This window comes from Vitis vinifera, chromosome 7 (assembly GCF_030704535.1).
Source record: "Vitis vinifera cultivar Pinot Noir 40024 chromosome 7, ASM3070453v1".
NCBI classification, from domain to species: Eukaryota; Viridiplantae; Streptophyta; class Magnoliopsida; order Vitales; family Vitaceae; genus Vitis; species Vitis vinifera.
Genome location: NC_081811.1, coordinates 23,273,352 through 23,291,613, shown reverse-complemented (window position 1 = coordinate 23,291,613; position 18,262 = coordinate 23,273,352). Strand labels below are relative to the sequence as shown.

At 33.2% G+C, this 18,262-nt stretch overlaps 1 protein-coding gene across 4 annotated transcripts in view; it reads right to left on the bottom strand.

Moving 5' to 3' along the window:
• Positions 1 to 15,032, bottom strand: part of LOC132254093 (uncharacterized LOC116803646) — a 33,730-nt gene extending 18,698 nt beyond the window's left edge. Inside the window, exons 1-7 of one of the 4 annotated variants that reach the window (XM_059738479.1) lie at positions 14,738 to 15,032; positions 11,872 to 12,014; positions 9,660 to 10,153; positions 8,682 to 8,961; positions 6,985 to 7,209; positions 2,391 to 2,588; positions 1,755 to 2,209 (exon numbers count right to left, since the gene is read on the bottom strand). In XM_059738479.1, the coding sequence (XP_059594462.1) occupies positions 1,755 to 2,209; positions 2,391 to 2,588; positions 6,985 to 7,209; positions 8,682 to 8,961; positions 9,660 to 9,721 (1,220 nt within the window). In that variant the 5' untranslated portion in view covers positions 9,722 to 10,153; positions 11,872 to 12,014; positions 14,738 to 15,032. Of the gene's footprint in view, positions 1 to 1,754; positions 2,210 to 2,390; positions 2,589 to 6,984; positions 7,210 to 8,681; positions 8,962 to 9,659; positions 10,154 to 11,871; positions 12,015 to 12,100; positions 12,160 to 14,737 lie in introns of those variants that run through there. The other 3 variants (XM_059738478.1, XM_059738480.1, XM_059738481.1) reach the window with 3 other exon arrangements.
• Positions 15,033 to 18,262: the final 3,230 nt, after the last annotated feature.

Here is an 18,262-nt window from a genome sequence, read left to right as displayed (position 1 = left end):
TAAATGCTCAAAAATTTGTTTTCCATCAAAAAATTACCAAATGTGCATTTAAGTCTAGAAAACAGTCCCTAAATAGCCTCTAAGTGTTTTCAATTGTTTTTAGTAAAGTGTTACTCTGTTTCGGAACTTGGAATGTTTTCAACCTATTTCCTATGTTTCCAAATATTCTTAAAAATAACTTTTATTGGCAATACTTTATTTTCAATCATTTTCCATATTTGTACAATTATTTTTTAAAACAATCCCCCAAAAAAAATACTTGAAAACAACTGAAAACAATTAAAATATATTATTAAAAAACACCTAATTCTCAAAAAACTGTTGTCTGTCCAAAAAAATACCAAATGTGTTTTTAAGTCTAGAAAACAGTTCCCAAATAAGCTTCAAATGTTTTCAGTTGTTTTTTCTAAAGTATTACAAGCAACAATTAAAAAAATGAAGAATACTTTGAAACTTTTGCATTGTACATTAGTGTGTTACATTCATGGAGAAAAAGCAGAAAAAATTGTTTTTCATATTGAGTTCTCAAATATAATTTGTTCCTAAAAAAAATTCAAAATTGTTTTTTAAGAACTTTATTCGAAAACTGGTTTTTGAGAACTGCTTTAAAAACATTCCCAAACCAGCCTATAATTAGTGTTGTGGTTTAGGAGTCGAAAGTTCCCAAACAAGATCTTTATGAAGCTATAAGACAAGCAAAGAATTGAACATAGAAAAGTTTCCACAAAAAAGAAAAACAAGAATACTCTAAGGAGTATGAAGCATAAATCTCAAGTTTGCTGAAAATGGACATAGTTTCGTGATGCAAATCAAGATCTAATCATTAGAGTACAAAATCACCCTGACCTCAGAGCCTAAAACAAATAAAGAAAGGTTTGTAATCATCATAAAGAGAAATAATGGCAGCCCCTTTGCCAATTCTTTTAGATGCAGAATAAATAACTGGGTTTTAAAGTATTAAGTTTACTATTGGTGGGAAGTGGGAATCAGAGGGACAGGAGTTCTAAAAAGCAGTTACTAAGATTTTAAAAAGAAAAAAAAATGTGGCAAGTAATTTCTTGCTTGGCAGAAGATGTAAATCTCCTAGGAACAAACATGCCAACATACAAGCTCCCATGAACATGCCAATATGATTGCAAAAAAAACAAAATGAAAAAATACCAATACACTGAAAAAATCATCTGGCTACATGAGCAAAAAAGCACATAATAGAGAAGGGGAAGGATTGAGTATTTATCATTGAAGAAATTGCGAATAAAACAGGTGTGCTACTGGAAAACACTTTTAGTGATTTAGAATTAAACCTGTAGTGCAGTATTTCATCTTCTATAATAAAAGAGTGAGTACATGTGCGTATCCATCTTGAGTTTTATCTTTTTATGAAAAGTATCTATCTTGAGTTTTATCTTTATCTGAGTCTCCTTTTTATATCCCTCTTGAAAATTTTCTTGTGGATCAATTGAATCCTTGTAACTGCTTAATCTATTTACCAGCTTAACCCCTTTGATTTTCATCATGAAGATGTATGCCTGAAGATGTTAAGCGAACGTAATACAACAATAAAGGCAAAAATTTTGAAAGATACTGCTAAAATATGGGAATACCTCTTTTCCAAACATATTAGTATGCATGATTTTAGTCATTATAGATGCAACTGTTAGGTTCTTGCTATTGTTTCTAAATGTTGGGTAAAAGAAAATGCCATGTTTTAATCTTTCATAAAATGCCAAATCATATGGTGAATCAAGCAATACCTGAGACGATTAAGGCGTCTTGAACTTATGGAAAGAGTTCCCAGGGACTGAAATAGTGATATTATAACACTAGTATGATATCTTAGATTACTTAACATCTCTGCCCGTCCTAGAGTTGAAGAGTCAGGTCTCAGATTTCCAGAAAAGAAGGGCTCAATAATCAGGATAACAGCAACAGTAGCGCCAAGGTACTTCAATAAGAAATCTTGGATCATGCCAAACCACCAATGGTCATGAAGAACAGCACTCATGTGCCTAATAAGAGTCTTAAACTTCTGCTGAATATGAGATTCTTCTCTATTTCCTCCACCATAAAATGCTATACTTTCTGCATGGGTCCTTAACCGTGAATGAAGTTGTCGATATTCACCTTCCAATTGTTGTTCTTTGGACATCAGTTTCCCAAATGCAGGAGAAAAGTTCCTAATCATGGCCCCTGCTCCCGTCACATAGGCCTGGGAAGTAACATTGGATGTTGAGGCAATAAACCAAAAAAATGGCCATTATCACTATGAAAAGCTCAAAAACCCTATATCACTAAACAAATGTACTGACCTAAGCAAGATAGACATTCAAAAACATTTATCCCCAAAGAAAAAGTTGGTAAATTAGGACAGAGAATAGATAGAGAAATACCAAAATCCAGAAAACATATTTTGGACTTGCATAAGAGCACAAGCGCCAAGTATACAGCAGACCATCAGTAACTGCTATTAAGTCATCCTGTACAAGATCACTCAATTCTGAACAGAACCTTGGTATGTCACTCGCAATTCGTTGTTCAGGATTCGTTATGCGACCATCAACATGCGATATTTTATAGTATGCCATATTCTGAAAGGTTGAATAGAGAATTAATGAACAACAAAGTACAACTAAAGACTGAAATACAGTAATACGCATTCATTTAATGCCTATGAAGTAATTAAAGAGTGCTCTTTTCTGTGCCACAATAACATGGTAGAGCCTTCTCAACGATAACAAATGAAACAATCCTTTTTTTTATATATACAATTAAATAGAGAGAGTAAATTAAGAGTGCTTGCAAAATGGTGCAAACAAAGTACACACGAAGAATACAATTATGGCCAAAAAGGAAAGCAAGAGAGAAGTGAAGAGCAAATACCAACCACCCTAACAACAACCAAACCACTATAGCCTAAAGACCTGGAAAGAACAAAAAACACCCCTGATAAATTCTGCAATCCAAAACCCTCAACCAAACTAAGAAAGAAGAAGCTCACAGTAAGAGAGATTAAATCCCACTGCTCCTCCCTCTTCCCTGTAATAAGATGGACAACAAGTACATCTTAGGTTTAACCAAATTGTAAAAATTCAGCAAGAATACATGTCCTGCTTATGTACAACATTCTTTGTTTTTTCTTTTCAATTCTAACAAAATAACTCAAAGGCAACTAAGAAAAATTATGGCTTATCAGCTTTGTGGATTCCTGGTCAAGTAAATTGTCTATATTTTCTTGTATGACCAGCTCAAAAGTGGATATCTAGCATGAAGGTCCTCTGTCACAAGACTTTATTGGGAATGAATGCTTCTTTAGTCTTCTTGAGACTTTTTTTTCTTTGTTTTCATAGACACTCCTGCATTTTAGTTTTTTCAATTTGAGGAATCCTCTTTCCCCTTCCATATTAACAGTTCTCCTTTTGGTAAAATATCAGCAGAAGATTTATTTTAATACTCATTGGATGGCACCAAGCAAATCAAAACTAATCCCAAAAAAAAAATTATCGAGCAATACCAATTTGATATCTGCTGAGATCCGAGATTTTACTTATTTACATTATATGAAATTGGAGGGATGAAGCTAGCACCATAGAGTCCATACCATATTACCGTCTTTTTGTAAGTATATCATTTCTAAGCATCTAATAAGATAAAACTTCATGGATGTTCCTTTAGGAACCTAAGTCAATAGTGCTGAGGAAGTTTTAGGGACCATCAAGGAAGCATAATCTTCATTTTCTTAAAATTATTTCAGGAGTTGTCACACCTGTATAGGCTTTTGTACGTTTTGTATAGCCCCTGTATAGAGGAGGTTTTCTTAGCTCTTTTTTATCAGGTTTGTATTTCATGAGGAGGATTTCTCATCCTTCTCATGTTTTATTTATTCTTAATTATTACATATGTTTGTTTCTGATTAAAAAAAAAAATTCTTAAAATTAGTTATGGATATACTATGAGCTATTTTGCTAGGTCTAAGGGAAGTCATTGGTGCAGCAGGTAGCTCAAATGTAATTAAGCACATCAAAAGAGTAGGCAGCTTCTAAAGGTACTGGAAAGCAATTGACTTGAACTAGAAGTGCAAATTCAGAAGCCAGTTTTCTAGCAAGAAGAGCAGAGAGAGATCCTAAAGCATATCAATAATATTTTTAACTGGCTAGTTTTAAAGCATATAACCAAATGAAAGAATATTTCATTGTTGCATGTTGCTCCCACATATCGGCACAATCTCTTAAACCAGGAAAAGGCAAGAGTATTGATTGACATAGAAGTCCCAAAAAGGATTCAAACTTGAACATGTTTCATTTTTCCAAGCTGCCACACCTCTGAAACCAGGAAAAGAAAAGGGTATTGACCAACATTTAAGTCCCAAAAAGTACCCAAAACTCAAAGATCATCGTTTCAGGCCACCACATATTTCTTTTGAACAAGGAAAAGGAAAGAGTGTTGTTGATATGTAAGTCCCAAAGGAGTACTCTTAACTTTAAAGTAAAACTCCTTTCTTCGCTGAACAATTTATTTCTTAGGCTATACAAGTGTAAACAAAAACTCTACTAAGTAAATTATATTATATCATATGAAAACATTGAATGTTAAACTTTTGACAAGTTCAAATTAACAAAATATGACTTTTTAATATATAGATTCATCACATAATCCACAAAAGTAGATTCTTCAATTTTTAACTATGATTTTTAGTTCCAAATTCGAACTAGGCATATGCACTTATGTGTCATTTTCAAGGTTTCAGCTTTTCAGGTTTGTTATCATTTCTTTTCCACCAAAAAAGACATTAAAAAAGCTAATATATTGAGCAAAAATTTTATTCACTAATCACCATCATTTTCATTGTCAACGTTTTTTTTTATAGGTATTTTCATTGTCAACATTTAAACCGTTCAAATGAAAATTCTCTAATAGTCATTGTAAAAATAAACTTACTTGACTTCTAATATAGCATTTAACAAGAAGAATGTAGTTTCTCATATAAGATTATTTTACCTATTTCTCCTTTTTATAATCAATTTTTAATCTTTAAGTATATTTTAAATAGTTAATATAATAAATTCTTTAAAAAAATTAATTTATTTTTAAATATATATATAGAAAATAGTTAAGGATGTATATATCGTTGTATCGTAATATCATGTATTGTATCATATATTGTATATGTATCATAAGATACGTTTTAAAATAAGATACGGATTGTGATACGTATTGATTTCCATAAAAAATGTATCATATCATTGTATTGTATCATGTATCATAAGTTTTTAACAACTATGCTTCTAACTCATTATTTCTTAGGCTATACAGGTATGAACAAAACTCTACCAAGTAAAAGGAGTTATCTCCTTGGCCTTCTAAGTTCTAACTCATTATTTCCCCAATAAATCCCACAAGCTGAATCCCTTTTAGGACTGAACCTGAACAACCCCATTTCTGCCCATTCCACACCCAGTTAGTGGGATGGATTTCAGTCCACCAAACATTTGACACAAGTGTAATAGTAACAGACTGCATGCATATGTGCCAGACTTCCAAGTTCTGAAAGGATTCTTGCTTCAATAAAGGACTAACAAGTTTAAAGCAGAGTCATAATTTAACTAATTTTTCACAAATCCTGTTCTTAGAAAACTACCTCTATTCTGTCTTCATCATTGTTTCACTACTACACCAGTCCTAGTCACACTGAAAGAAATAAATAGCCCCCCTTCACTTTTCAGGGGCTAAAACTTCCTTCACTAGTGCTATGCTAATCCTAGCCCATGATCAGGGTGCAGTAACCCACTTTCTTAATAGACCCCAGTTCTTACCTGCCTAGGGACAGAAAAGCATGGCAAGCAACTATACCTCACAAAACCCAGGCCACTTAATATATATGAAATAAGGAAAACCACAATGTGCCTCTGTCTTACTATAGAGGCAAACAATACCAAGTTTCACAAAAGCACATCCACTATTCAATTTAAGATGCTCATCTGAAAGAGAAAACCAATAAATTCAAACACTTATCCTATGATTGCATGAAGAACTACAGTTTCTACTGTCTAAAAGAATCCTACCCTGCATGCCACCAAGATCAAAAGATCTATACATCATATAACTATAAATATAGAGGTATCTAGAGAGGTGACCAATCCCCACAAAGAAATTAAATGGAAAAGGTTGAGGAGCATCAAATAACAAATAAGTGATTTTTCATTTTACTCACTCTCTTCTCTGCTACAGTTATCATGCAATTGACCATTTTGAGAATTTCGTTCCAGCAAAAATCTTTAACATGGGAGGCTATTTTGGGCAACGGAATGAACCTTGCCCTTTTCCAACCCCCAACACATGAAAGATCTAGGAAAACCACTTCAAAATGTTGCTTTCAATCGCTAAGACAAATCCCTCAAATCAAACCCTAATGCACACTAGACAAATCTCCCAAGGGAAGTAACCTAAGCTGCCTATACTTATCATATACCTAATCAGTGCTGGATAGGAGTTCATTGCTACTCTTATTTTTTCTTTCTCCAATGTGCAAGCCATAATTACCCTCATCTTTTATTCCATTACCAAATTCTTCCAGAGACCAAATCTTAATTGTGTAACTAATGGCAGTGAGTAAAGTACTGTAACACAACTGGTATTATGGAAGAGAAACAGTAGTTGTTGAAGTCCAATTCTGAAGGAATCTGATTCTTGGTGATTTTATACAGAAAATCATACTTTATAACATTTCAAGATAAAAGGTAATTTTTCTTGCAAATGAATGAGATATTTTCTGTCCTTCCAACACCAAAATTCTTGTTAACCATACTAGAGAAGTAGGAAGTAAAACAAAAATTATAATTAAACAATTACAACTACAAAAAACTGACACAATGGGAAAAAAGATGCTTGATATGCCACAGTCAACATGGAATAAAAATAAGACGGCAATAAGAACCATAAAAAGGTAAATAATATATTCCTGCGTTTGGAAATAATGACCATAACTACCTCAAAATAATGTGCATGGATAAGCTTTGTCAATATTTTTCTGAACCGCAGACTTAAGGTCCCTGTAATGTACTTTGAAGTGGAATGCAAGGTTGACTGAAGGAAACACAATATAATATTTTCAAAAATCAGCCGGAAAAAAGTTGGCACACGTCGAAGGAAAGCAGCTCGGAATAGGAATCCTTGCACTTTTGCTAATCTATTACTCAAAGCAGTTCGGAACACCTGAAAAAAATATATAAAGGCAGAGATTAGCAAACAGACTACAATAATTGCTTCAACCCATGGTTCAAAGTTACAAAGTTCCATAGTTTCATGACACAGAAAAACTCATAGAAATTCTTATTGCCCCAACCTTCACTTATCTACCTCTTCCAAATTCAAGCAAAATATATAGAGAGAAAATAAGAATATAGCATAAATAAATAAAACAAAAAATAACCTTGATTGATCAAATCATTATTATTATAAACCAAAATAAATAAAAAATAAAAAAATAAAAACAATAGTCAACATATCTATGGGAGTTTGTTACAAAAGGCGAGTTGGAATTCCTGCAAAGTTTTTTTTTTTTTTTTTGATAGGTAAATGTAGATTGTATTAAAGTTGGAATTCCTACAAAGTTTTTATCTCCACAAATAGCAGGACAGTTTTGTTTAACTAATCTAAAGAAAGAGAAAAATACTTTTCAGTAGATCCTTTTGCCCAATGATTGCCTTGAGCAAAAAAATTTTATGATGCTAGTTGTGAAATTTGGAACAAATGGGTATCATGAGTATTTTGAGACGATAGAGGTAGAGTTGATTTGTGCTTTCTTAAAGCTAGCAAGAATCAGGTTGGCCTTTGAAATGATTACAAGCTTTAGTAGGAACCTCATGGTGGAAAGGGACAATTACATTGTTTTCTTCTTGGCCTTCATGTAGAGTAGAGGTCACTGACAATTTGAGCATAGGATGAGAATGAACATGGACCTTTCTATGAATATGCCTAGATAGGTGAATCAGGAAGCTGACAATCTAGCAAAGAGTTTAGGTACAGCCTTGAGAGACTTTAGAGGAGATTATTATCCCCCTTCACAGTGTTGTGCAGGGACCAAAAGAAGGGAAAATGCTAGAGCATGGGACATATACAAAGAAAAGCCTATATATATATATATATTAAGAAAATAATAAGAAGAAGAAGAAGATAAAAGACAACATTTGCCTAAAACGGCCATAATAGTACAACCAAACAAGCCATCAGGCCAGTAACGGCCTATCAAAAAAATCAAGAAAATACAAGCTCCCCTTCCCTAAAGAGTCCCTTGGCAACAGAAACATAAATCCTTTTTTAAAGGTAAAAAAGGAGAATATAACAGAAACAAAAACTTGAAGCTGGAGTCTTTTGATCTAAGCTCTCAAAGCTCCAAAAGCCATGTCCTGCTTAAAGGTCCAAAGCATCTCCAGAGTTGCTAACCATCAATAAAAGTATCTCTTTTTGTTCCAGCATTTTTGTGCATTCTGAAATTGTATTATGAAACCAATGGAAAATTATACTGAAATAAAAGGCCAAACCATGGCTTCATTCTCATTAATTTAGTGATTTAAACAAGAAAGCGTAGGACAGTTCTTTGTAAAACCATAGTAATAATGCTTGTGTTATTTGCAGGATCTTAGTTTGAGTTGGTAAAATTCAGACATCATAAAAGAGAAGCTTACCACTATAGCCACCAATGCTAGAAGATCACGAAGACCCAATCGGCCTATTTGAGATAGGAGTATAGCAGCAAGAACTTGAAGGGACCTTAATCCACCTTTCTTCTGTTTATTTTTCTTCACAATATCATTATTTCCAACCTCCTTGTCTGGTGTCTCACCCTCGTTGCTGATCCCATTGTAATGACCAAAAGAATTGGGCCTTCTACAGCTAAATCGTGATTGCATGTATGCAGCTGTCCCACCAGCAACTAGGACACCAGCAGCAACCAGTAAAGTTTTCCTGTAAGACAGTTACAAGAAAATATGAGTTGACCATTCAAAGCGAGGATGCAAAAGGTATGTCACTAAAATAAGTTGCTCATATAAGTTTGCAAGAGGGAAGGAAGCAACTACATGGCACTAGAAGAACATCAAAGAGGGGTAAAAACAGCAAACATGCAATATTTAGAGACTATCAACCAGAGTAAATCAATATCCCCTCAATAAATTAGCAGCATGAGTCAACATCTGTGCCAATTCATGTACAATAACAAGTAATGAGATGCATGATATAGTAAAATAACAGAAAGTAGAAAATTTTGTTTTAATTAAACAATTAATACAAAGTAACTGACTAGACCTAATGCATGCACCAAGGGGCCAGCTAGTGGCAGCCACCTAGATGCCATCTGAGCAACTTCTTAAGTCAACAAATAATAACTAGTTAACTCTAAGCACCAGGAAAAAATTAACTGATTAGACAAAAAATTAGTCGGGTAGAGAAGAATCTAACTCCATTTAATCAGTTGCAACACCCGACATCTTAAATGAATCAATCAATACTCAAAGTTAAACAAGGCATGATTAGAGAGAAAACAGCACATATATAATGATTCTATTAAGAATTAACCGAACTGACTAATTAATAAATTATGAGTGTCATTACTGGAAGTTCAAATTGAATATTAACAAAAGCACAAATAATACAATGGTTCATACCTCCTTGAAGCCAGAAGACTCCGGCCATGCTCAGTTAACTGCAATAATTGAAGCGAAGACATGGCTGAAGATGAACTTCCCCCACCGGCAAATATCAGCAACTGGGGGGTCTCCTTTTTCTTCTATTTCAGGAGCAAAAGAATCTGAAGGACAACAACTTAAAATTATGTAGTCACAGTTCTCCATGTTTTTTCCACTGCTAAAAAGGCAGGAAGTAAGACAATTCTGAAAAAGACTAGATGTCAATGTTCATAAAAGTAGTTAGTGCCACTTATAGAAATCCAAATAATAAATCAAAGTCATGAGTCAGGAAAACTATGAGAGAGTTTCTTTCATTTACGAGAAGGACAAATAAAATATTTTTAGAAATATATTTCATTTCATCAGTAACAAATCCAGTACAAAGTGTAATTAAAATTCAGACAGTTAAAAGACGACTTAACCCTCCAAGGTGGATTGTAGAACAAGAATATGATGATTCATAGCCATTCCACCTGGAAAGAAGAGATACATCAACATATTTTTAATGTAAAGGGATTGGCTGTCAAAAGATATCCAACTTAATCTTTTTCCAAACATCTATATGCTGGGTAGTTCTACCTTAGCTTAATTAATCTTAAGATTGCATTATCATTAAATGATTTAGAAGAAAATGGATGCTTTTAAGCATCAGCATCTATCTAGGTACTAAAGACACCAGGTATGTCTAAGAATGGGCAACACAATTTGTCATCAGATGATTTTTTTGATAAGTATAATTTGTCATCAGATGATATGACACAATGTGCCTAAATAGTGCATGAAAACTAATTCTAAAAGATTATCAACAAATCAGAAACATTGGGTTAGTAAGGAATACAGGTGCTTGGAATAAGGTCCGAAAGTTCACCATAAGTGCTACTACACTAGTTAAATAATATGGAAGGCTTGAATGTCCAATCTTAGGATACGTACACCAGCAAGGATACTTGTTTGAGAAGGTGAAATTAGTAAATAGTAAGTGTACAGAGAATTGAAACTGTAAGAACTACTAATGATGGAAATTCTGAAAGGATAGCCAATTTGTACTGGAGCCATCCTATAACAAAGGAAGCAGAAGGGGTTCAACAACCAGGAGAGTTTTTTCATATTTGTTACTTTTTAGACTCTTATGTTTTGTCCTAGTCAACTCTGACAATATGGAGAACACAAACCATTGTCACCTTCTTGACTATATCCTTTGGTTCCAGAATCTCATCTTACACAATACTTAGACAATCAGCAAGTCAATTGAAACTCGGGCCCTTGAGGCCTAGCTCAAGTGGTAAAGGGTTGGAGTGGGTTTGTGGGAGGTTCCTGGTGAAAAAGACAAAAAAATATACCTACAAAAAAAAAAGGTAAATTGAAACTCAAAAGAAACAGAGAAAATAAGTCATCCATGATGATTGACGAATCATTGAGAATCATACTGGATGAAATCACATGGCTTTCCAGGATTATCATCCAATTATACCAAACGTCTCATTACAAGCTTGAAAAAGTACATACTAATGAAGTTACACATTGTCAAAAACTGGTTTCTAAAGTGAAAAATAAAACCTGGTTCTAAGAAATTTAGACAAACAACATCATACAAATAATTTTTTTCTTTTTTTTTTATAGGTAAAGATAAATTTCATATAAAAAGAGACGCCAAAAAAGCAACTTAGGGTATACAATACCTATACACCCACCTCCAAAAAGGCCAAAAAGAACCTAGATGGCCCAGAAAACAACCTTAATTAGAGTCCAACCAATCTTTAAAATTAACTATAGTTAGAGGGCAGTCAACTATAAACAACTTAGACTCTGACCAAATAGAAAGAACAACATCATACAAATAATTTCCATTAATTCCTACATCTTGAGCTTGAAAACTTGGGGCACGTAACCAATTCCAAGGGGAGTGCAGAGGGAGGATAAGCTGGTCAATGCTGTGGACTGCTAGCTGTTGATATTTGTGAAAGAACTCAACATTCAAACAAAATAATTTTTAAATTTCTACTTCCACACTAATCCAACCAAGAGAACACAAAAAATCAGCATTGTTTCAAGGATTTAATAATCCAAACCAGACGTTACTAGCATATAGCTTCATTGAGGTGGTAGCCAAACATAGCAACAAGAAGATATTTCCAAAACATGTTAAGACACCTTGTATGGTACAACAAAAAAAAATGGGATTAGGTGATACCTTCCAGACACCACTGAGGCTAACCATGTTCCATCACATGCAAAAGTTGGTATGAGTACATTATTCTGGAGAATTGAAGATTCTATATTGAGACTGTGAAACAGAAAATTGCGTTCTCTTGACAGCAATCAGGCATAACACACCTGTGTCATCATAATTGAATTGTGTGTTAAACTGAGACAAGAAATGAAAACCATTGGACAATATATAAATTGTGGAAGGCAAGTACCATTTTCTCATACCAACATGTGATAAAATTGAGGATTCTGTGGAAGTTCAATGACTTTTGTGTCAAACAAGAAGGAAAACATGAAAAAAAACATGCAACTCCAACAAAATAAAGCCAGCTTTGCACAGTGCTATCATAACCTCAAACAAGCATAGGTCAAATAAGGATTACATTGCCAAACTACAATATATATATTGAACATTGCAACAGGAAATCACCAATCAAAGTGAATAGCCTCATTGGAAAACTAGCAGTAAATCCAGTGAGAGCACACCAGTGGATGTAGAAAGCTTTCAGAGATATTCAAGAAAACTAATTCCTCGCAAACAAGGGCCAAAGTATAGCATTTGTAGTTAGTACGATTAGTCAATTTCTGCATGCCTCTATGAAGGTTGATCTACAGGCAACCTCCAGATTTTTTATATACTTAACATGGGCAACTGAAGGTCACTTATTTGGAATGCATAGCCACAAGAGAAAACAACTTGTATTGATACAACAAGGGCAAAAGTATTTTGAGCAGGCATCCTACATTTGATATTACACTTCCAGAGGAGGTCATCTGTGTAGGTCAGCATGCTAAGAAACAATCTGTCATTGGAATCACATGCAGCAGCAGAATATGGAGCACACACCCATGAGGTATGTGAACCACTTTACTTGGAGATATTTCTAAGAGAAAGGTTTAATACTAACAAGCAAATCAGATTGCATTGTGACACCAAAGTTGTGATTTATATATTTTTCAGTTCAACACCAGCAAAGCACATTGAGATGAACAGGCATATTATAGACAACTAATTGAATTCTGAACATTTTTGTGCATCTTTTTGTGCTATTTTTGGTGTTCAGTGGGTTATGCCCAATTCTATCAAGGAAACCATTCTTAGTTGGAATGGCTCCTTTGTTGGAAAGAAAAGAAAAAAGGTGTGGAATGCAGCCCCTCTTATGTTTATTTTGGACCTTATGGAAGGAGAGAAATAAAAGAGTCTTTGAAAATATAAAATTAGCGGATCAAGCTATTTTACAGTCTTTTTTGTATATGTTTTTTTATTGGGTTAGGGTGCATGTAGGCTGTACATCATGATCCATTTTCGATTTCATTGATTGGTTGGGACGTAAGTAATGGGATGATTTTTTGCTCTTCCTTTTCTTTGTGGCTTGTTGCCTTGTATGCATCGTGTATACTTCCAGGTGTACATCAGGTTTTCTTAATACAATTGCTTTTACTTATCAAAAAAAAAAAAAAAAAGATTTACATTCTCCAGTGTGCATTAAGCGAGATATGCAGGAGTGTCATCCACGTATAGGCTTAAGCTAAAAGGGGACTGTTGAATAGAAAGGTTATAATTGCAATATTGTTAAGTTGGCAATTCTGTAATTATGTGCTTATGGTTCATGATTTGTAGGAAGGCACAGTGGAACTAACCCTAAGCTCTTTCATATTCTTTCCTGTGTTCCTTTTCTTCTCTATCTACATCAAACAAACTTATAAGTTATAACTAAGGGTATCCATCAGAAGACAAAGTGGTAGGCATTGGCAATGAAGTAGAATTGTTGTAGCCTGTAGGTGAAACAAATCTTCACCAATCCAATTAAAAAACCCAGGCTAAAAGAATTGTATCAACTTTGATGCACATTCCAGAATAACGTTTTTCTTAATAGGCAAAAATGGATATATATTAACAATGCTTGGAACTAAGCCTATCATGAACAAACGAATAATTGAAGCGAGAGTTGGGTTAAAAGTAGAAATCCAGGGCTATATTTGAAACAAGGAGATCATGCAAGTCTAGATTTTACTAAATTACAAGCTTAGATCAACTTTTTTTAATTGGAAAAAGGGCAAGAAAACAATCTGCTGAAGTGAAAATGCATTTGTTTTATCAGAAACAAAAGGTATATTAATTATGAAAATGGTACAAGAGAAGTATGAGAGGTCCTCCCTGCAAGGTAAATATGCATGACCAACACACCATGGAAAGATGCTACAGAGCAAGTTGATCATGATGATAATAACCAAAGTTAATAAACTGAGGGACCCTTAAAGTTGATGTTCCATATACTATAAACCAATAAATTTTAAATTTAAAAAAAACGACCGACTTTTTCCATAATCTGCAGATGACATTATGCCCAACAGAGGACATAAAAAAGAAACGAACAAAAAGTAAAAAAGGCCAGCACTCAATCACCACACTGATTTATAGAGAGATGGGCAAAAGAAACTGAATCAATAACAGTTCCCGAGTGCTGTCAATATCGAATACTGCTTACTTGTACTATGATAATTCAATAAGAATACAGTATGTTCGTAGGCGCGATGGCATCTTTACGAACAGAATATTTAATCGATGCACAAAAATAATATTGAACCGATAATTTCCCAAATCTATTGGAAATGAAAAAACACACACACGCCCACAAAAACAATTGAGCAGCATTTTTCCTGGTAGATAGAATATTAAGTCACTCATAAATAACACTATCTAACCTAATAAATATGTTCACACTAATATTAAAAAATTCACTTCAAATTTCCGCTAAATCTAGTACGATAGCACAAAAAACCACAACTCCCAGCGCTTCAGAAAAATTCACACATTCAATTTAAGAAAAAGAAGCTGCGTTCCCTACCTAATCCAAAGAATAGACGGGCAATGAAATATCTGGATTAAGGAAAAATAATCAGACGCACATTCAAACTTCGAAAAGAAGCAGAAATCCGAACATCCGCAGCAAGCGATTGGTCAGCGGAGCTGATCGCGATTCAGAATCGGAGGGAGCGAAACCCTAGAACTGAACCCCGAGAAGAGTCGGACCGAATGGAAAAGCAGAAGAAAAGAGGAATAAAAATGCGGAGGAAGTCGAGACTCAAAGACGAGATCAGAAACGGGTGGGGAGGTCCTTCTTTGAATTTACCTTTTTTATTACAACGATTATATTTTTTTTTTTAATTTATATATTATCGATTGAGCGGAATTATGCCTTGTGCGTATAAAGAAACAAAAATCTGAAACGGACTGCCACGTGGGAGATATACCTCTTTTAGCGTGCTCACCAAATTGGTGTGACGATTGATATGATCCGCCCCGAGCCTGTGGATTTGCCGTAACGCTTTCATTCTCTTCTTTTTCTTTGTTTTTTGAGTGAGACTTTCTTAAGAAATTGGATTGGAAAGTGTTTGGTACATCATAGGCAAAATATATATATAACAATCTTTCAGTATCTATCAAAAAATATCATTAATCAATTTAATATATATTTTTAAATATTTATTTAGACACATATATTTAAAATCGTAATCTTATATGTTAATTTATATGTATCAATAAGTAGTATTTTCCTAAAATAAAATAAAATGATCTTAACATTATCATTCATGTTAATAATATAAAAATGGATTATTTTAAAACAAAATGGAAGCTTTTTAACTATTTAATGGTCGATGTGGAAAACGATGGAGGAAAAGCAAAACCAGTTCCCACACGATTCTGAGCTGGTCTAACCGAAGCCCATGGGCCCGGTGTGGAACGGGACAAGAAACCGTCATTAAATACTCCATTTAAATCTTAGTAGACCTTTAACATGATTTAAATGTATTCCTACCGGAAGCTTCTAAAACCAGAAAATACAAATAAAGCAACATTTTCTTATGTTTTCAAAGTACTGTTATTTATTATTATTTAAATTAATAATAGAAGTGCAAAAATCCAAATTAAAACATATTTCTTAAAAAAAATTATTAAATTAAAGGGCTAGCATGTAGAGTTTCCAACTTGCAGGGCAGCGGCAGTGGAGTTTTGTAGTGGTCCTTCTCGAGAATAAAATTTGCATATGCATGGGTTGTTGAACTTTTTTTTTTTTTTCAATCATTAAACTGCAGTAGTCAATTGGGTAATATGGCTTAAAATTTTTTAATTTGGATGGGTGTGGGAAAACACGAGACAAAATAAAATAGAGAGGGAATTAAAAGAAAATAAAAAGTGAAATAAAATTAAAAAAAATTAATATTAATAAATTATTTTTATATATTTATTTAACTCTTTTATATAAATATTAAATATTAAAAAAATATATAAATCTCTTAATAATTTTAATTATATTTGATTTTTTTGTATTTTTTATAAAAAAATCAACATATGAGAAAATTATTTTTCTTAATATTTAACACTTTCGGAGAACCAAACATAACCTTAAATTACCAAAAACAAACTTTAAAAAAATGTAAGAACATGAGAAATAGAAAAACAAAAATGGTAATTAAAATTTTGAAAGTTAAAAAATATTTTTTATATGCTAATTCAAATTCTTTTCATTTATTTTAACTTTTTAATATAAGGATTAAATAATTTTAAAATATGTAAATTTTTATCTCATTTTAACTATATTTGATTTTCTTTTACATTTTTCATAATGCAACCTAAAGATAATCATGTTCTTAATTTTTTATTTCTAAACATTTTCAGATAACCAAACATAAACTTATTAGATTTAGCTTAAATTATAATTACAAATGTGTGTTCTAATTCATTTATCAAATTTAGGTCAAACTACACCACTTCTAAAACTCCTAATAAAATTAAAGTGTGTTTGATAATTATTTTAGAATATATTTTTAATATTTCTAATACTTTAAAAAATTTTATTTTTTAAAGATTAAAGATACTAAAAATACTTCATAAAATCATTACCAATAAGTTGTAAATATTAGTTCTTGTTAAGAACTCGTTTATTTCTTTGACATTTCAATAAAAGATATGCTCTCATTTTTTAGTAATTTAAACCATACAACGTAATCCCATGACATTTATGCACATCCAACACGTGTGATTGAAACTACCAAAAAAACAAGAGAGAATTGTAAGATTTCATATTCTATTCAATGATCATACAAGATCGTATGTTGAATCACATGAAGAAATTATGTCATGATTACTATTAAAAATTGTACCAACCTGAATCCATGTGTGAATTTGAAGACGGTACGGATCTTCTAAGGCTGATGGAGGGCACCACCTTTTTCTGGATTCTCTCAAGCAATGGGAGCGGGAGAGAGAGCGGTTCTATTCTTTCAAAAGGATGTGATAGATCCAAAAGACACAAGCCTAAGCCTTTTATACCCTCCTACCTTAGGGACCATACCCATTGGTTATTGTGCCTCACGGGCCTTAGGCCCATCATCTAAAGCCCGTGATGGCATTGGGCTCTACATATTAGGTGGTCCATACTCAAGATTAAATCAAAAATTGCATGTTAAAAGATAGCTTAATCCTGGACAATGTTTAATATATTGCCGGTCCACATTTATTATATCAATCTCCCACTTGGACCACATATATATTACAAACAATGTTCATGATAGTACTTTATTGAGCTCATCTTTGCTATCTTATTCAAAATATCCTTAAACAATCCGGTCTACTAATTATGCTAACATAGGATTAAAGCGGTCTTCGTTAATCATAATTATAACTTGACTTATCATCAATCACAACATTAACAAAATTAGCAACATGGATCAAGTATGGATGTGTAGTATGGAAATTATATAGAATATGATCTTTAATATGTCTATTTTCAATTGGTCCTACTTTATGACTAAAAGATAGTCAAATACCACTTTCAACACTTGATGCTAAACTGCTTCTGAAAGTCATCATTTCAATTCAGAGTGTTCAAATACAATAGTCTTTAAAATCAAAATTTGTACAGATAACACAACATAATATCACATCAAGAGAATAAACACAAAATCTAGATACAAACTCCCATTATTCTGACATATCATCAATGTGTACAACACCCATATGTGCAACGTGCTCATGATATACTTTGGGTGGCAAACCCTTAGTGAGCGGATTCGCAATCATGGAGTTTGTGCTTATGTGTTCAATCGATACTTGAAAACTCTGAACTCTTTCTTTCACAACTAAGAACTTGATGTCAATGTGTTTAGACTTTGACGAACTTCGGTTGTTCTTAGAATATAATTCTGCGCCCTTATTATCACAGTTGATTCTCCATGGTTTCTCAATCCCATCAACTATTCGTAACCGAGTGACAAAATTCTACAGCCATATCCCATGGTTTGATGCTTCGTAGCAGGCTATGAATTCTGCCTCCATGGTGGAAGAAGCAATAAGTGTTTGTTTAACACTT